Raw genomic sequence first — 20,815 nt, 5'->3', positions numbered from 1 at the left:
ACGGTGGTACTTTGTTAGTCTGCTTCCTTGTTAAGCCATGGCTCCTAGGCATCTGAGGGATGTGAAAACTCATTTGGTATTCTCTACAGTGGGAGCACACTAAAGGAATCAAATACACTTTTGTTCAACTTAAACAGACAGCCATATCTTTGTACACAGCATCACCTTTGAGGGAGATGTGCACTATCATTCCTTATACGAGGTACAAGGAGCCAGTCATCTGCTTTGTGCCGACATTAGGTGGTGTCTGACTATAATGATGACAGGAGAAACTATAGTGCCAAGATGTTCAGACCCTCTTCTAATTCATAAAACAAGGGGTGGGATTGGATTAATGGAGGAGAGAGAGGCTAGCCTGGAGGAGGAGTCCAACTGAATTCTCTGGACTGCCCAACCCCCAGCTCTATCCTGGAAGGCCTGGACTCAATTTACTTAGCATGGTCTATGTTATTCAATATCTAAATGGGAAATGCATCCTTGGTGAAGTTTTAAAAGAAGAATGGTTAAGTCTGCAGCAGTCAGCATCAGACTCCAGCTGGGGATTCATTAGCAACTCTGAGGAGGGCAAAGGACTCTGCATTTAAATTACAGAATTTAAAAAGAAGATCAATATTCTAAAGGGCTCCTGGGACAGACAACCAAGCCAGCCAAAGTTAAGTCCATTACTGAATTTTTGGGAGATTGAAAACAAAAGCTGAAGATGCACCACAGCACAGCTGGAGGAAGCTTGCTTGTTGGAGGCTAAAATCACTCACAGACATGCACATGCACGCTCACGCACACACACACACACACAGTAACTGATGGGATACTTGGGCACAATGGATGGCCATTTGTTAACAGTTGTTAAGTGATTCTAAAAGACAATGAAAAGAAAAAAAAAGAAAAAAAAAAGTAATTCTAAGAGAAAAAAATTGGGGCCAGAAAATAGATATGGGTGTGAAAAAAAACAGACCAAGAAAAGGATGGATTAAGATTATGGCAAAAGAAGGAGAAAAGATTGGAGGCTGTAAGAAAAAGCAGAACATGAATGAATAATGTGAAAGAAATCCGTAGAAGAACAAAATAGTAATTTAAGGCAAGGAGGCCAGAGCTCACAGAAAAGGACCCTAATTTATTAACTGTTTAGTAAGGGCAAAGCATGTCACACACACAACAATAGCCTTACAAAATAGGCATTCTTATTGTTTTCCTTTTCCAGATGACGACATAGAGGCTTTGAGAGGTTAAGTATCCTTCCGAAGGCCCCACAGCTGATCTATGGCACAACCTGGATTTGAACTTGGGTCCAGTCCTATTTTCAGAATCCATCCCCTTAACCACTGCACAGTGCTGCATGTGGAGGTCAGCATAGGAGCAGATGAACTGCAGAGAGATTGAGCAGCAAAGCCAGAGAAGGGGTAGGGGAATCAAACAAACAGACAAAAATGTTAAGAAACCAAATGGAAAGAACAAACAATAAAATCAGAATGAGCATGAATCTTACACTGTGAAACAGGTTGTCAGCTTTGTGAGAGCCTGTGGGTGCCTAAGAAATGCCTGCAGACTCCTTCCTGCTCAGCTCTGCCCTGCCCCTGCTCTGCATCTCAGAAGGTGGAGAGACAAAGCAGATTAGTAGTTATCAGGGCCTGGGGGGAGGGGAAATGGGAAGTAACTCAAGTTTTCTTTTAAGGACACGAAAATGTTTTGGAACTAGTTAGAGGTGGTGGTTGCACAATATTATGGATGTACTAAACACCACTGAATCACTTTAAAATGGTTAATTTTATACTATGTAAATTTCACCCTAATCAAAAAAAATTGTAGGAAAAGTCATCATCAATCTTATTTTAAAGTTGTCTTTTGGGCAGAGGTGGAGGTCCTGAGTTCTCCTGATGCCTCTTTTATGATCATGGACCCTCCCTTAGTGCTTCTGTCATTATTTCCAAATGACAGAAACGGAAATAAATCCAGTTCTACTTGTGTTCAACACTCTGCTGCCCCCCTAGGACCAGTGGTAGAAGCTGCACCTGCAGCTTTGCTGGTAGCCATCTTGACATTCATGGCTAAAGCAGTAGCTGCTTTCCTAGCTTTATGAAAGTGTCCTTAAATACACAAATAAGACTCCTGAAGTTCAGAAGGAGAAGCAGCTAAGGAAAGGCAAGGAGAAAATCACACTTACACATGGCGTATGGCATCCTCAAAGAGAACCAGGTCCATCACTGTGTTCATTTCATTGTGATTCTCCAAGGCTTCCACCAGTGTCTGGGTCAAAAGTTCCCACGATTGTACAGGCATGTACCTGGGCTCACCAATACCATTTGCAAAGTGGCAGTATATATTTAGGCTTCGGGTCTGCTCCACAGTCTCTTCAATATCCTGGCAACGAGACGTTGGGGCAATGGTCTCTTCCCGCCCACCCACCCCAATTTACTGACTCCTCATTCTAGTTCCATGCAGAGTAGGGATACTAGGTTTACTTTTTTCTCTGCACACTCTCTTAAAATGAATTAACAGTGCTCCTTCTAAAAGTTTTACTCTCTTGAGAAGCCCTTATAAAGTGGATGCTAAACATTCATTTATTTACCGGCTCCATGAATGCTTAGGTGGTCATTGTTATTTCTGGGGGCTGAGGCTGGGTTTAGAAGGTGGGAGGTAGACTGCTCACATGCACGGTGAGAGTCCATCTGTGGGCAGAGGAGCAGATGGGGAAGATGGGATACATGAGTGGATCTCCTTAACCAGAAGGCTCCTAGTGCTGAGTGAAGGAGACTATGACCCAGTGGCCTCACCTCCTCCATTCCAGCAGGTCTTGCTCCCCACTCTCACAGCACTGTCACAAAACATACTTTCCTATTTTCAGTGAGACTGCGTACTATAGGCTGTCGCCTCAACTTCACAGGCTCCAGTTCAGATGTCTTAGTTTCTGAAGAACATGCCACCAGCCATCTTTAGGTAACTAGTTTGTCTGTGGGGTTATGGATTGTCTTAAAGTATTTACAGTAGAACTCCTTATTTATAAAACTTCCTTAAGGATTTGATCTTATTGCATGCCAAATCTTGCCCACGGGACAAAAGTTACCATGTGCAATAAATACCTTGTTACTATAACTAACTTAAAAGATACAGAATGTTTATCTCCTCACCACTACTGTATCCTTTGAATACTGAGAAGGTAGCTAAATTAAAAATTTCAGGTTAGAGGAGACTGAAAGAAACTTCTTACTTGTCAAAACCCAAATACCCAAAATCTCAGATAAGAAGAAAGGTTGTAGAGGAGGATAAGTTCAAAAAAGGAGGTTATGCCACCATCAGTACTTGACCCCAATGACCATTCTGGCTAACGGACCCACCTGGGAAAGAGGTAACAGCATGCTATTCATCAGCAGTGACAATAACTAAAGCCTAAGTCACCATAGGGTTAGCCTTGTAAGCCCATGGGACAAGATTCATCAAACCTAATGTATGGAAAGTGAGGATAACAATAACATAATAGGGAAATTGGGACTGCTGCCTGGTTATAAGAAGAAAGGATAATAAATATTTAAATATCAAAGAAGTGTTATATTTTGCAGGTGTTTTCTGGGCACAGAAAATGCTTAAACTTCTTTTTTGGCATTGTCAGATAGTGACAATAAATGTTCAGACATTTGGATAAGATGTAAATGTAATGCAGGAGAGCTGTTCTTGCTAGCTTAGAAACATGTGAGAAAGTTATGTGGGAATATATTTACCCAGCTTGAACATGGGCTAACATATTGGGTTCAGTTCTGATGGCAACTGATTTATACTGATGATCCAACTGAAGAAAAGCTAAAGTTCTGAAATCCTGATCTATAAACATTCTTTTTTTTTTTTATTAATTAAAAAAAGAATTAACAAAACAATTAGAAATCATTCCAATCTACATGTACAATCAGTAATTCTTAATAACATCACATAGTTGCATATTCATCATTTCTTAGTACATTTGCATCGATTTAGAAAAAGAAATAAAAAGACAACAGAATAAGAATTAAAACAATAATAGAAAGAGAAAAAAAAAAAAAAACCTATACCTCACATGTAGCTTCATTCAGTGTTTTAACATAATTGCATTACAATTGGGTAGTATTGTGCTGTCCATTTCTGAGTTTTTATATCCAGTCCCGTTGTACAGTCTGTATCCCTTCAGCTCCAATTATCCCTTCTCTTTTTTTTTTTTTTTTTAATTAACGGAAAAAAAGAAATTACCCCAACATTTAGAGATCATACCATTCTACATATGCATTCATTAATTCTTAACATCATCACATAGATGCATGATCATCATTTCTTAGTACATATGCATTGGTTTAGAAGAACTAGCAACATAACCGAAAAAGATATAGAATGTTAATATAGAGAAAAAAATAAAAGTAATAATAGTAAAATCAAAACAAAACAAAACAAAAACCTATAGCTCAGATGCAGCTTCATTCAGTGTTTTAACATGATTACTTTACAATTAAGTATTACTGTGCTGTCCATTTTTGAGTTTTTGTATCTAGTCCTGTTACACCGTCTGTATCCCTTCAACTCCAATTGGCCATTATCTTACCCTGTTTCTACCTCCTGCTGGACTCTGTTATCAAGGACATATTCCAAATTTATTCTCGAATGTCTGTTCACATCAGTGGGACCATACAGTATTTGTCCTTTAGTTTTTGGCTAGACTCACTCAGCATAATGTTCTCTAGGTCCATCCATGTTATTACATGCTTCATAAGTTTATCCTGTCTTAAAGCTGCATAGTATTCCATCGTATGTATATACCACAGTTTGTTTAGCCACTCTTCTGTTGATGGAGATTTCGGCTGTTTCCATCTCTTTGCAATTGTAAATAACGCTGCTATAAACATTGGTGTGCAAATGTCCGTTTGTGTCTTTGCCCTTAAGTCCTTTGAGTATATTCCCAGCAGTGGTATTGCTGGGTTGTATGGCAATTCTATATTCAGCTTTTTGAGGAACCGCCAAACTGCCTTCCACAGTGGTTGCACCCTTTGACATTCCCACCAACAGTGGATAAGTGTGCCTCTTTCTCCGCATCCTCTCCAGCACTTGTCATTTTCTGTTTTGTTGATAATGGCCATTCTGGTGGGTGTGAGATGATATCTCATTGTGGTTTTGATTTGCATTTCTCTAATGGCCAGGGACATTGAGCATCTCTTCATGTGCCTTTTGGCCATTTGTATTTCCTCTTCTGATAGGTGTCTGTTCAAGTCTTTTTCCCATTTTGTAATTGGGTTGGCTGTCTTTTTGTTGTTGAGATGAACAATCTCTTTATAAATTCTGGATACTAGGCCTTTATCTGATATATCATTTCCAAATATTGTCTCCCATTGTGAAGGCTGTCTTTCTACTTTCTTGATGAAGTTCTTTGATGCACAAAAGTGTTTAATTTTGAGGAGTTCCCATTTATTTATTTCCTTCTTCAGTGCTCTTGCTTTAGGTTTAAGGTCCATAAAACCGCCTCCAGTTGTAAGATCCATAAGATATCTCCCAACATTTTCCTCTAACTGTTTTATGGTCTTAGACCTAATGTTTAGATCTTTGATCCATTTTGAGTTAACTTTTGTATAGGGTGTGAGACATGGGTCTTCTTTCATTCTTTTGCATATGGATATCCAGTTCTCTAGGCACCATTTATTGAAGAGACTGTTCTGTCCCAGGTGAGTTGGCTTGACTGCCTTATCAAAGATCAAATGTCCATAGATGAGAGGGTCTATATCTGAGCACTCTATTCGATTCCATTGGTCGATATATCTATCTTTATGCCAATACCATGCTGTTTTGACCACTGTGGCTTCATAATATGCCTTAAAGTCAGGCAGCGTGAGACCTCCAGCTTCTTTTTTTTTCCTCAAGATGCTTTTAGCAATTCGGGGCACCCTGCCCTTCCAGATAAATTTTCTTATTGGTTTTTCTATTTCTGAAAAATAAGTTGTTGGGATTTTGATTGGTATTGCATTGAATCTGTAAATCAATTTAGGTAGGATTGACATCTTAACTATATTTAGTCTTCCAATCCATGAACACGGTATGCCCTTCCATCTATTTAGGTCTTCTGTGATTTCTTTTAACAGTTTTTTTGTAGTTTTCTTTATATAGGTTTTTTGTCTCTTTAGTTAAATTTATTCCTAGGTATTTTATTCTTTTAGTTGCAATTGTAAATGGGATTCGTTTCTTGATTTCCCCCTCAGCTTGTTCATTACTAGTGTATAGAAATGCTACAGATTTTTGAATGTTGATCTTGTAACCTGCTACTTTGCTGTACTCATTTATTAGCTCTAGTAGTTTTGTTGTGGATTTTTCCGGGTTTTCAACGTATAGTATCATATCGTCTGCAAACAGTGATAGTTTTACTTCTTCCTTTCCAATTTTGATGCCTTGTATTTCTTTTTCTTGTCTAATTGCTCTGGCCAGAACCTCCAACACAATGTTGAATAATAGTGGTGATAGTGGACATCCTTGTCTCGTTCCTGATCTTAGGGGGAAAGTTTTCAATTTTTCCCCATTGAGGATGATATTAGCTGTGGGTTTTTCATATATTCCCTCTATCATTTTAAGGAAGTTCCCTTGTATTCCTATCTTTTGAAGTGTTTTCAACAGGAAAGGATGTTGAATCTTGTCGAATGCCTTCTCTGCATCAATTGAGATGATCATGTGATTTTTCTGCTTTGATTTGTTGATATGGTGTATTACATTAATTGATTTTCTTATGTTGAACCATCCTTGCATACCTGGGATGAATCCTACTTGGTCATGATGTATAATTCTTTTAATGTGTTGTTGGATACGATTTGCTAGAATTTTATTGAGGATTTTTGCATCTGTATTCATTAGAGAGATTGGTCTGTAGTTTTCTTTTTTTGTAATATCTTTGCCTGGTTTTGGTATGAGGGTGATGTTGGCTTCATAGAATGAATTAGGCAGTTTTCCCTCCACTTCGATTTTTTTGAAGAGTTTGAGGAGAGTTGGTACTAATTCTTTCTGGAACGTTTGGTAGAATTCACATGTGAAGCCATTTGGTCCTGGACTTTTCTTTTTAGGAAGCTTTTGAATGACTAATTCAATTTCTTTACTTGTGATTGGTTTGTTGAGGTCATCTATGTCTTCTTGAGTCAAAGTTGGTTGTTCATGTCTCTCCAGGAACCCGTCCATTTCATCTAAATTGTTGTATTTATTAGCGTAAAGTTGTTCATAGTATCCTGTTATTACCTCCTTTATTTCTGTGAGGTCAGTAGTTATGTCTCCTCTTCCATTTCTGATCTTATTTATTTGCATCCTCTCTCTTCTTCTTTTTGTCAATCTTGATAGGGGCCCATCAATCTTATTGATTTTCTCATAGAACCAACTTCTGGTCTTATTGATTTTCTCTACTGTTTTCATATTTTCAATTTCATTTATTTCTGCTCTGATCTTTGTTATTTCTTTCCTTTTGCTTGCTTTGGGATTAGTTTGCTGTTCTTTCTCCAGTTCTTCCAAGTGAACAGTTAATTCCTGCATTTTTGCCTTTTCTTCTTTTCTGATATAGACATTTAGGGCAATAAATTACCCTCTTAGCACTGCCTTTGCTGCATCCCATAAGTTTTGATATGTTGTGTTTTCATTTTCATTTGCCTCTAGGTATTTACTAATTTCTCTTGCAATTTCTTCTTTGACCCACTCGTTGTTTAAGAGTGTGTTGTTGAGCCTCCAGGTATTTGTGAATTTTCTGACATTCTGCCTATTATTGATTTCCAACTTCATTCCTTTATGATCCGAGAAAGTGTTGTGTATGATTTCAATCTTTTTAAATTTGTTAAGACTTGCTTTGTGACCCAGCATATGGTCTATCTTTGAGAATGATCCATGAGCACTTGAGAAAAAGGTGTATCCTGCTGTTGTGGGATGTAATGTCCTATAAATGTCTGTTAAGTCTAGCTCCTTTATAGTAATATTCAGATTCTCTATTTCTTTATTGATCCTCTGTCCAGATGTTCTGTCCATTGATGAGAGTGGGGAATTGAAGTCTCCAACTATTATGGTATTTGTGTCTATTTCCCTTTTCAGTGTTTGCAGTGTATTCCTCACGTATTTGGGGCATTCTGGTTCGGTGCATAAATATTTATGATTGTTATTTCTTCTTGTTTAATTGTTCCTTTTATTAGTATATAGTGTCCTTCTTTGTCTCTTTTAATTGTTTTACATTTGAAGTCTAACTTGTTGGATATTAGTATAGCCACTCCTGCTATTTTCTGGTTGTTATTTCCATGAAATATCTTTTCCCAACCTTTCACTTTCAACCTATGTTTATCTTTGGGTCTAAGATGTGTTTCCTGTAGACAGCATATAGAAGGATCCTGTTTTTTAATCCATTCTGCCAATCTATGTCTTTTGATTGGGGAATTCAGTCCATTAACATTTAGTGTTATTACTGTTTGGATAATATTTTCCTCTGCCATTTTGCCTTTTGTATTATATATATCATATCTGACTTTCCTTCTTTCTACACTCTTCTCCATACCTCTCTCTTCTGTCTTTTCGGTTCTGACTCTAGTGCTCCCTTTAGTATTTCTTGCAGAGCTGGTCTCTTGGTCACAAATTCTCCCAGTGACTTTTTGTCTGAGAATGTTTTAATTTCTCCCTCATTTTTGAAGGACAATTTTGCTGGATATAGGAGTCTTGGTTGGCAGTTTTTCTCTTTTAGTAATTTAAATATATCATCCCACTGTCTTCTAGCCTCCATGGTTTCTGCTGAGAAATCTACACATAGTCTTATTGGGTTTCCCTTGTATGTGATGGATTGTTTTTCTCTTGCTGCTTTCAAGATCCTCTCTTTCTCTTTGACCTCTGACATTCTAACTAGTAACTGTCTTGGAGAACGCCTATTTGGGTCTAATCTCTTTGGGGTACACTGCACTTCTTGGATCTGTAATTTTAGGTCTTTCATAAGAGTTGGGAAATTTTCAGTGAAAATTTCTTCCATTAGTTTTTCTCCTCCTTTTCCCTTCTCTTCTCCTTCTGGGACACCCACAACACGTATATTTGTGCGGTTCATATTGTCCTTGAGTTCCCTGATACCCTGTTCAAATTTTTCCATTCTTTTCCCGATAGTTTCTGTTTGTTTTTGGAATTCAGATGTTCCATCCTCCAAATCACTAATTCTATCTTCTGTCTCTTTGAATCTATCATTGTAGGTATCCATTGTTTTTTCTATCTTTTCTACTTTGTCCTTCACTTCCATAAGTTCTGTGATTTGTTTTTTCAGTTTTTCTATTTCTTCTTTATGTTCAGCCCATGTCTTCTTCATGTCCTCCCTCAATTTATCGATTTCGTTTTTGAAGAGGTTTTCCATTTCTGTTCGTATGTTTAGCATTAGTTGTCTCAGCTCCTGTATCTCATTTGAACTATTGGTTTGTTCCTTTGACTGGGCCATATTTTCAATTTCCGAGCATGATCCGTTATCTTCTGTTGGCATCTGCGCATTTAGACAGATTTCCCTGGGTATTGGATCCAAAAGTTTGGAAGATTTTCCTGTGAAATCTCTGGGTTCTGTTTTTCTTATCCTGCCCAGTAGGTGGCGCTCGTGGCACACATTTGTCTGCGGGTCCCACCAGTAAAAGGTGCTGTGGGACCTTAAACTTTGGAAAACTCTCGCCGTCCGGGGGGTTCGCTAGCCGAAGCGGCTTGAGCCGGCCCTTGGTCCAAACGCAGGGAGGGTTGCTGGTCGCCGCAGCCCGGGAAAGAGCCCGTCCGAATTTCCTAGTTGGCCCTGGGCGACAAGCGTGGCGGGAGGGCACCAGCGGCAGTGGCCCGCCCGGGAGAGTGCACGTTCCCCGGGAGTCACGGGTTTGGAAGGGGCCTCCCCCACCCGTCACCGTTCTCCGCGGCCTGGGGATTTCCGATCCAATTCTCTCAGTTGGTCCGGGGGGCTGCGCGTGGTGTGAGCGCCAGCCGCCTTGGTTTCAGGGGACCGCCTCTCCAATTCTCCCAGCCGGCCCAGGAAGGGGGAAGGGAGTAACTCCGGCTGCTTGCCACCCCGCCCGGTGAGGCCCGCGCGCCTCGGCGATCTCACCCGAGCTGCTTCTCTCAGCCAGCCAGCCGTTCCAGGATGGGGTACGCTGTCTTTTTTATCTCTGTTGTGGCTTTGGGCGCTTTCTGTATCGTTTCTACTCCCCTAGTAGCTGTCCTGGAGAAGAAACTAAGATCCGCGCGTCTTACTAAGCCGCCATCTTCCAGGAAGTCCCTATAAACATTCTTTGATGAACAAAACAACACAGTCCAAGTTTTATGATCAGAGCAAAAATTTGGTAGAAGGGAGACAGAAAACTAAACCACACAGTGAATTAAAATTTTTTTTTTTTAATAATGATACTGTATTGCACAAAGGCCACAGATCAGATAGGCTCAAACTTTTAATGGTGGAAAGAGAATTGTATGACTTCTTTGGTAGAACTCTGACAAGCTTTCCTTGATACCAATACTGAGATTGGTGCTGTTTTGGGCTGGCATTTCAAATGCTTTTGGGGAAGAATGACAGTATGAATTATATCTGGGTCTATCATCAAAAGAATGTTTCCTCAATATAAAGACCCACTTAAGGAACTCTATTCCAAATACTGACTATTATTTTAAAGTGATAGCTCAGATTCATTTATTATCAAGTCTCACTTGTAGAGCTTACAATGAAGACATAAATTGGCAAACTCTACAATGATCAGAGAGGGATGTCTGAGACATGGGAATTCTGAGCACTAGGTCACATGAAAAATGGGAAAAATAGAAGAATTCATGATGCTTGGTAACTGCTGAACAGCAGACTGAAATAAGATACTTAAAATGTTGTCCAAACATTTAAAAAGGTTGTCGCATAGGCAGAGAAGGACTGTAAATATCTTCAGAGGTAGACCAAGGATCTTATCAGGGAAAAATAAGGGACCAAACTCAACAAGGTGAAGGTAAGGATAGTATGCACTTAAATACAAGATTCTACCATTTGTAAGTTCAAAAGAGGAGTTTCAAGGGGCATGTGTAGAAAATATGGGACTGTGCTCAACAAGAGGTGTCAGTGTTAGTTATGGGATAATTTTGAAACTAAGAAATGTAATATGATTTTTTTTTGAGGGAGTGCATCATCCAGGAATCCAACCTGGGTCTCCCACATGGAAAGCGAGCATTCTACCACTGAAACACCCATGCATCCTAGAAATGTAATATGATTTTAAGCTGTTATTGATATGTCAGTGCTTCCCAATGCATATTCCATAGACTATTATTCTGCAAATTATCGATAAGTTTTATGAGGGGAAAAGAGGATAGGGTTTTTATACATTTAGGAAATGATATGTTAATTAGGGTTATTCAAGATTTTCAAGGCTTTGATGTGCTAAGTGGATGTGTTCAATGCACTGTGAATTTCCAAGATGGGGATATAGTTTGAACTATTTTCTCAATTTACTGCATTACATATCCTTTCTTTCCAACAAGTGTCTTGTAGGACAATTATTTATCAGGAGACACTTTGGGAAACTCTAGTTGTAAGAAAAGGCATGGTTTGCTTTTGGTCAGACCCAAGCTAGGTGGTTGTGATGAATATCAGGCATCACGGTTTCAAAGAGGGGAACTGATGGGAGAACAATTAAGACAATGACTGGGCTTGAAATGAAACCATGTAAGAATCAGCTAAAAGAACTGAGACTGTTTAGCCTGGAGAAGAGAAGACTCATGAAGGACAAGAAAAAATGCCTAAATATTTGGAAGTCTGTCATGTAGAACTGAGATCAGTGGACAGAGAAATAAATTTTAGAACACTATTAGAATAAACTTGTTCCAAATGTTCCAGATTTCCAGTCATAAGCAATTCTAAAATGGCTGCCTTGTAGCCTCCCATGGGATGACTTGGAGAAAGCTGCTGAGGGTACCCGAATCACATGTGGAATTGGATAAAGTGACCTCCATGGATATGCCTATTCTTGTCCCAGCATTTTTCACCTTGGAAAAATGATAATAGATTTTTTTTTTCTCTACCTCATCTTTGACTTTTTTTTTCAACTGATGGACTTAAGCTTATTATTTGGGTAATCATCTGCATATCATTATTTTTCAAATATAAAAAAAATCACAGTGCAATACTCACATCAAAAATCTTCTTTACCACTTCTGTCTGGATTTTATCGAAAAGATCAAAGTCCTTTTCTTCCACCATCTTATCCCTATAAATCCGATTCGATTCATGCAGATAGAGCTTTACTAGGTCCTGTGAGGACTTTATACATTCCACTGAGGAGAAGAGAATGCCCTTCAAGGAGAAGATACAAAAAAATATCAACAACAATTCAGAACTACAACAGCTACAATTTATTAAAGTCAGTGATGTGACAGGTGCTGGACTAGATGCTTTCCCTAACAAAGCTCATTTACTCCTCAAGATGACCATATAAGATAATTTTTATTATATCCATTTTGAATAATGTGGAGATTGAGGTTCAGAAAAGTAGGCAACATGCTCAATGTCATATAGTAAGTGGTCTTACTTCAAAACTACAAGGGTTTGAAACCATATCTGCCTGAACTTAGAACCTGGAATTTTAACCATTACACTACAAGCCACCACAGTGAGAGGAGAGGTGGCTTCTCTGCTCTATTTAAACTATGTAAGTGCCATTTCGAAAACTGGTTTCGGTGATTACTGTTTTTGTTAAACCAGAACTATGACCAAGGGGGTGGAAGGGGATATAGCTGACCTTTGCAGGTCAACAACCCTTTTATTTGTCTCTAGTTGGTTTCTCTTGCTATGTGCCACAGTGATCGTTTCAAATATTTATCATTTTCTTAAATCTCTCTGTCACAGCTCTCTATTACCTTTAGTCAATGTCCTAACCATCTATTTTACTGAAAAAAATGGAGACCACAGAGATGAGAGCCCCTCAATAACCTTTGCAAGACCTCTAACTTCAAACTCATTTATATCAGTGTTTGTCCTTGTCACTTTCCTTCTTGATTGATAGGAAAATGGATCATTCAATGGTTCCTTTTTACCCAAAGAATAATGCTTATACTCATTAGCATGGCACAAAGGTATAGTCATAAAATGGTTCCAAATCTGCTTCCTCAGGAGCACGCTTACCACTACTTCCAATGAAACCTAGATTCCAGTTACACAAAATTCAAATTATTTTCTGACCCTGCGTCTCAATGCCCTGGGTACATGTCTGTTGCTTTGCTTATTTCAAGATCTAGCTCAAATGATATCTCTTTGAAGTCTACCATGAACCTTCCCTGTTCTTGTCCAATCTTATTTCCTCTGCTGTGCTCCACAGAGACCTTTATATATAAATCTTTTCTAGAGAGGACTTAACGTCTAGCATTATTTTTCTTTGTTTAGGCTTGCTTCTTATAGGTCATAATGAGTGTCTCAATGGAAGGGACATTGAAAGACTTCATTTCAAATGTGGTTCACTGTTCATTATATTACTAGTACTGAGTGGGATGTCTAAAAAAGAGTAGATGCTCAATGCATGCTTGCTGAAAGAATTAATGCACTAATATTAAACCATTCAATTACTAAAACATTGTAAAAACCACCATTAAGATTTCTGCTTTTGGAAATGGCAGAATAGCTCATCAGAGACCAGCCTGCCGAGATCAACTAGAAAAGCTAGGAAAATGATTTTTAAGCCTCATCACTTCAGAGGCATTAAAGAATAACCAAGGCAGTGAGGACTTGAGAGGCCATAAACCTAGAGAGAAGAAAAGAAAAGAAGATGAACCCAAAATTCAGAACTATTTTCACTCTTGGTTCATTTGCCAATTCACAAGCAATGGTCTTGAAGCTGAAAAGACAGAGACAAGTTAAGAAAATGAGCAAAGTTTTCTCATATTATGGGGTAGAGAAAATGAAATTGGATTTCTGGGATTACTAAGAATCAGGGCCACAACTGAAAATCCCAAGAGGCCCCCCAAAATGTTAAACCCTAAGAGTGTGGGTAAAAATATCCTGTCCCCACAGAAACTTAAGCATAGCTTCAATATTCTCAATCTTTGGTAGCTTACTGCCATAAGCAAAAGCATGTAATCTTGGAAGGAAAATAGCATCATCTAAATCCTCACATGTAAAAGCTCACAATGTCTGGCAATTAAACATAAATTTAATTGGGAACTCCAAGAGATAATCTCAAATGACCAACACCAAGAAAAACTAACAATACAAAATGAACTATAGAAGATGTAGGTATTGGAATTATCAGATACAAACTTTAGCATAGATATGATTCATATGACCAAGAAACTAGATGAAAAGGTAAAGGATTTCAACAAAGAACTGGAAACTTAAAAAATGAATCAAATAGATGTTTTCAAACTAAAAATTACAGTAATTGAAATAAATGAGGTTAACATCAGAATAGACACTGTTAAAGGAGCAGAAATGAACAGCAAGACATGGCAGTAGAAAATAACCACACTGAATCACAGACAGAAAAACAAGGGTGGAAAATAAAGACCATAAGACATGTATGGGACATGGTGAAAATGTCTCATATACATATACTAGAGTACCAGAAGAAGAGAATGAGAAGCAGAAGCAATATTTGAAGAGATACTGGCTGTAACTACCATAAACTGCAAAAATGACATCAAGTCAGATTTAAAAAGGTCTACAGATACTAAGCAGGATAAATTGCAAGACAATTTAAATATCTTAGGAATCAGTGGAAATTTTGAAAATCAACAACAAAAGTTAATTTTAAAAGCAGGCAAACGAAAATAAAATACAGGCAATCTTAAAGGAGCAAAAATAAAACTGACATCATTTCTCAATAGAAAAAGTAGAAAACAGAAGATAATGGAATGATACCTTCAAAGTGCTAAAGAAAATAGCTGCTAATCTAGAATTCTAACAACCCTCCCCACATTTAAAATAAATGACATAAATACATTTTCAGTAAAATAAAATCTGAGAGAGTCTCAAAGCAGATATGAACCACAGTCAATGCTCAAAGGAGTTCTTCAGGCAGAAAAAAGTGATTCCAGCTTGAAGAAAAGAAATGTGACAGGAATTAAGAGCAATAGAAAGTGTAAATATATGAATAAATCTAAATAAATGTTGATTGAATAAAACAAAAATATTAGTATATTTTGAGGCTTAAATATACATTGAATTAAAATAAATACAATAGCACAAAAGTTGGAGGGGAGTGAATTGTTCTAAGATCTTTGCAGTGTACAGAAATTGGTACAAGTACTAATTTATAAAAGATAAAAGGATGCATTTCATAACTATTAGATGAATAGTAAAAGGATGTGTAGTATGCTAAAAGAGGGAGAAAATAAAAGAATCAAGAAATTAGGGAAAATAAAATAGGGTAGGTGGAGAATAGTGAAACAAAATAGTATAAAGTAGATTTAATCCCAAATATATTATTATTATATAAAATAACATAAATATAAATATTTAATGGGTTCAGAGTTTCTGTTTTGGGTGATGAAAGAATTTTGGTAATGGATGGTGGTGATGGTAGCACAACATTGAAAATGCAATTAATGCCACTGAATAGTACAATTAAAACTGGTAAAAATAGCAAATAATTTTTATAAAAAAAGAAAAAAATGTGTTAGAAGAAAAGAATTGCTAATAATGACCTAAGTGGTCAGGCTAAAAAGTTAGGAAGAAAAGAAGAAACTAACTTCAAACCCAAAGGAAGTAAGGAGATAGCAATTATAAAGATAAGAGCAAATATTAATGATACAAAAGCCAGATATCAAATAAAGATAATCAACAAAGTAAAATATCTAATATTGGTATACTTTTCTGGTTCTTTGAAAAGACTAACACAACTGAAAATTCCCTAGTAAGACTGATAGAAGAGAAAAAAAAGAAAGGCACATAAAACCAACATCCAGAATAAAAAAGAGGACATAACATCAGATATTATAAATATGTAAAAGAAAATAAGAGGATATTATAAACATTTTTATGCCACTAAATTAGAAATTTTTGATGATATGGTCACCTTAACACAACTGATACGTGAAGAAAGAAAATCTGAGTAGTTATATATATGCATTAAAGAAATTGAATTCATAATTTAAAACCTTCCACAAAGAAAACTCCATTGACTTCATCAGTAAATTCTTCCAACATTTGAGGAAGGCATAAAATAATCTTTTGCAATTTTTTCCAGAAGATAGGAAAAGAGGGAACACTTCCCAATGCATTTTATGAGGTCTCAGAATACTAGAAGAAAGGAAAATTACAGAACAATCTTATGATTATATCAATTACCAAATGGAATTCAGTAAATATAAAAAGGCCACAGTGCCACAACCAAGTTGAGTTGATTCTAGGAATGCAAGGTTGATCTAATATTAAAAAATATTCAAAGAAATTTATCATATCACCAGAATAAAGTAGAAAAATATATCCTTTCAATAGATGCAGAAGTCATTTGTTAAATTTCAACCCGTATGAAGGATTACAACTTTTAGTAAACTATAAAAAAGAAGGAAATGTTCTTAATCTGACAGAGGTAGCCTCAAAAACCTATAGTAAGCAACAAACTTAATGGCAAACTATTAAGGGTGCCACTCTCACCACTTCTCTTCAACATTGTACTGGCAGTTGTGCCAGATACAAAATAATTATATTTATAAATATCTATAAATGATTCTATTCATATAAAATTTTTTTAAAAAACAGGCCAAAAAATGTATGATGTTAGAAGTCCAGATGGCAGTTACCTTCTGGGGAGGAGGAGGAAAAGGTGAATGGAATGAAGCACGGGGGGGAGCTTCTGGGATGCTGGAATGTTCTTTATCTTGATTTGAGTTGTGACTACATGGGCGTGATCACTTTGATAATTAATCAAGCTATAAGCTTACGACTTGTGTAGTTGTCTACTTGCATGCTATACTTTCATAAAAGTTTATTAAAAATGAAAAAGTAATCCCATTAGGTTCCTTTGGCTCCACCAATGTGTGTATCTTAGTCCCCTTTCCATTATCAGCTTTGCCAGCTATCAGCTCTGTATGAGACACAGGGAGGGCAGGAAAAACCATCAACCAGGGCCTCTGCCTTCTAGGATTTTGGATTGTACAGTGAAATGAACTATCAAATGCAGTTTGTAAATCCTGGTATAGCCAAATACTCAAGCTGACTGACAACTAAGAGCTGAGTCCATGTGAGCTTGTCGAATGTAAACTTGGCACCATTCTAGATGGTTATGTGTAGCACTGAGATGGGAACAGCTAATGATTCCTGCTGCTCAGAGCACAATCCAATTCAGTTCTGATTGGGGCAGAGTAAGGAAAATGCAGGGATGATCTGAATTATTGAGTCTTGGATCAAGCTGGATGGAGGAAAACAACAGTGTTCCCTAGGCAGTCTGTCTCCTAGTGGGCATTCAATGACCACCTTAATCTCTTCCATCAGAACTGAGCCACAGACAAATCAAGTACTTCAAACAGCATCACTTAACTAATAAGCAGCAGCGTTTGAGATTCAAAACTAGAAACTTCAGCCCCATTGCATGGGTAATTAGGGGTGATGAAGGCATTCTAGGGAAGAAGTATTCTATTCCAACCTTATTTGGGGCACTGCCAAAGAACCAGAGAGGAGAGAGAGTGTCAAAGAACCAGAGAGGGGATCAAGCAGAGTGGGATGGAGGGATAGTGTTTGTGGAGTGGTGGTCAAGCCATGAGCTTGAAACTTCCCTCCGGAGGAGGAGGGCAAGAGGTTGTGTCTTGGAGACTCTGTGGTGTAGGCTGAGGGGAGGCAGGCCATTCCAGTGGGGTATACAGATTCCCCACCCTTGTGATTGTTTGCTGACAGCTAATGGGCTACAAAGAGGGCTTGCCCAAGGGGTTACAGAACCCAAGGGGTCAGCAGTCAGTCATATAAAGAAACAGGCCAGGGGGAACACTCTCTCCCCCCTCTGGTTCTTTGACACTGCCCAAAACAAGGTTGGAATAGATTACTTCTTCCCTAGGAAGTCTTTGTTGCCCCTCATTACCCATGCAGTGGGGCTGAAGTTTCTAGTTTTGAATATCAAATGCTGCTTCTAATTAGTTAGGTGACCCTGTCTGAGGTACTTGATTTGTCTGTGGCTCAGTTCTACCATCTCTAAATTGGAGATAATAAGCATTTACTTATAGGGTTGTTATGAGGATTAAATAGATGTAAAGGGCTTATTATGGTGCTCAGTAAACAGTAATTATTATTATAGGCCCTTTATTAGGGTCCACTCTGGACTCAAATTATCTCCCTTGTCTTATCTCTCTACCCTTACCAGGTTGGACTGCTTGTGATTCCACTTACACCATTTGCAGGTTTCTACCTCCAAGACCATCTCTGTTGTCAAATACTAGCTGGGAATTTCTCCGAGCCTACATGAAATTAGGATAATGTCTATTCCCAAAGAGCTGTCATGAGTATTAAATTTCAAGTTGTACAGGTAACAATGTGTATCTGTTTAGGCAGAACACCTGTCTAGGTTGGGTTGCTACTGGTAAAAGGGGCTAAACTGACTCTTCTCTAGTTCTTCCATTTATGAGCAACATGAATTTGATCAAATAGCTTAAACTCATTTTTTCATTTGCAAAGTGCTGACAGCACCCCACTCTCCTGTGTTGTAGTGAGATCTGGGAGAGGGACTGTTCTATATAAAAAGTTTTTACCTAAGGTTTGTCTGTGCTATTTAAAGTCCTCAGTTACTGTGCAACACATGGTAACTAACAATGGCCACAATTTTGGCCACTGTCCAGGCCTGAGGGACACACAGCTGTGGGCTCACAGGCTTAGAGCTGAGTCTCTCTTGCAGCCTCAACCATCAAATGCTTTTTTGATTCATTTGAAGTACAGATGAATGGGGACAGAACAGTGTGGTGGACAGGGGAACAGGCCAGGAACCAGACACCTGGATTCTAGTTCCAGTTCCTTCACTGTCTGTGTGCTCTTCGGCAAGTCTACATAATCTTTGTGGGTCTCTGATTCTTTATTTTTCAAATGAGTTAATGTTTGGGGGCTACAGTGATGTCCTGAGGCAGCTTTGATGTGCTCTCAAACACATGCTTGGGACTCAGTGGCTCCACGTTCAGGTTAAATCTTTCCAGAGTACTGTGCTTGGATCATTGAACTCATTTTCGGTAGGGTTTTTGTTCTTTACGAATGAAAGTCTTGGCTGGAACATGCTGTCCCTATGTCCACAGGGTTTGGCTCGTTGCTGCTCTGAGGCTCCCCAGAGTTCAATTTGCCTCTGAATTGAAGCAAATTGACAGTGCCTACATCATTAATTCCAACTATATCTGCGTCACAGGCAGGTCGTGTTCTTTGCTCCCTGATCACTTCACTTGGAGACTTCCCCAGGGGTGAGTTCTATGCTTGGTGTAAAAGGCATCCTCCCCTCAATAATAATCTTTGGGGAAAGGGTCTGTCTGGAAAATAGTATCTGCAAGATTCTTATCCAGGACAGGAGAGTTGTGGACTATATACCATGTGAAGATGTTGAACCTGCCCAAGGGGAAGAAAGGGTCTTGGGTCAGACCTCAGTGAGACTGCCTTCTGTAGGTTTCAGTCTTGAGTAGTCAAACACCTGGATGTGTAGGCAGAGACAAATTACCTCAGGGCAAATGAGCATCTGGAAGCATCTGAAAATGGATTTGGCCTTTTTTAGTACTGAGGTTGTCCCAGCATTTGGCAGGTAGCTTCTCAGGAGCATTACAATATGCTTTCCTCAGGAAGCAAAACCATCATACATAGTTTGGGGACATTCTGTTGTTTTTTTTTTCTCAGGAATAAGAGATGCACTGCTAGGGGTTGCAATAGTTTTCTTTCTTTCTTTCTTTCTTCTGTGCCTTTTCCCTTTCTATTCCATGCTTGAGTCCTTATTTCCCATTCTATCCAAGATGTTTCCCCAACCCAAAAGAAACCACTCAGAAATCCATTCTGCTTACAGAGACATAATCTAGTTGGCAGACAAAACTCAATTTTATCAAAATCCCTCCTTGTTAGAGCCCATGAGGCTCTGGTTACTTGTTTCTGTTCATGACTCCAGGTGAACTATGCATTTGCCTAAGAATTTGACATTAAATATCATGTTACTAAGAATGGGAGGATTTGGATCATTGTTAAACATTACAAGGTATCTGGGAGCAGATAGACTCACCTGGAAAATGTTGGCAAAATCTCTGAGGTTGAAGATGTAGTGGAACTTGATTGCCGTGGGTAGGAATGTGGTAGCAATTCTCTGGTGGAAAGTAAGGGCCAGACTGATCAGCTGGGGGATGGATTTCTGCAGCGATATTGGAAAGTTTCCAAGCTTTAGGTGCTGAGTCAGGATTGTGCTGTAGATGGAGGACAGGGCATCGGCTCCCGGAAAGGAGAGTACAAACACACTAAAGTGACGCTGCACAAGGAAACAAAAGCATGTGGACAAGGTCATGAGTCAGACATCCTTTTCTTTAAAAAAAATTTTTATTGTGGTAACGTATATACAACATAATAGTTCCAGATTTAACCACTCTCCAGTATACAACTCAGTGATGTTAATTATATTTATAATGTTGTGTTCCCATCATCAATTACCAAAACTTCTCCATCACCCCAAAGATGTAATTTCTACTGGAATAAAAATCACTTCTTCTGGATTCAGATAAAATAATGGAGAATTCTTACAAGGGCTTTGAACTTAAATATTCTGGTCATATTTCTTATACTAAACCCAAATTTAGGCTGAACCTAAAACAACTTGGGAGAGAAATGGGATTTGGTTCTTTGGCCAAGGTGGAAGCATGAGGTCGTAGAAAGATAACTGAAGAATAAGGGAGTAGAATCAGATTA

The 20,815-nt window shown here is 38.3% G+C and overlaps 1 protein-coding gene across 10 annotated transcripts in view; it reads right to left on the bottom strand.

Annotated features, from left to right (window-relative positions):
* Positions 1 to 20,815, bottom strand: part of DNAH9 (dynein axonemal heavy chain 9) — a 372,566-nt gene that overhangs the window by 151,989 nt on the left and 199,762 nt on the right. For all 10 annotated transcript variants that reach the window (XM_077166001.1, XM_077166002.1, XM_077166003.1 and 7 more), the window contains 3 exons: positions 20,142 to 20,381; positions 12,119 to 12,280; positions 2,162 to 2,358 (listed from right to left, as the gene is read on the bottom strand). In XM_077166001.1, the coding sequence (XP_077022116.1) occupies positions 2,162 to 2,358; positions 12,119 to 12,280; positions 20,142 to 20,381 (599 nt within the window). The remainder of the gene's footprint in view (positions 1 to 2,161; positions 2,359 to 12,118; positions 12,281 to 20,141; positions 20,382 to 20,815) is intronic.

This window comes from Tamandua tetradactyla, chromosome 6, assembly GCF_023851605.1.
Source record: "Tamandua tetradactyla isolate mTamTet1 chromosome 6, mTamTet1.pri, whole genome shotgun sequence".
NCBI lineage: Eukaryota > Metazoa > Chordata > Mammalia > Pilosa > Myrmecophagidae > Tamandua > Tamandua tetradactyla.
Note: the sequence above shows the minus strand (reverse complement) of the source record. Positions and strands in the feature narration are given on the sequence as shown.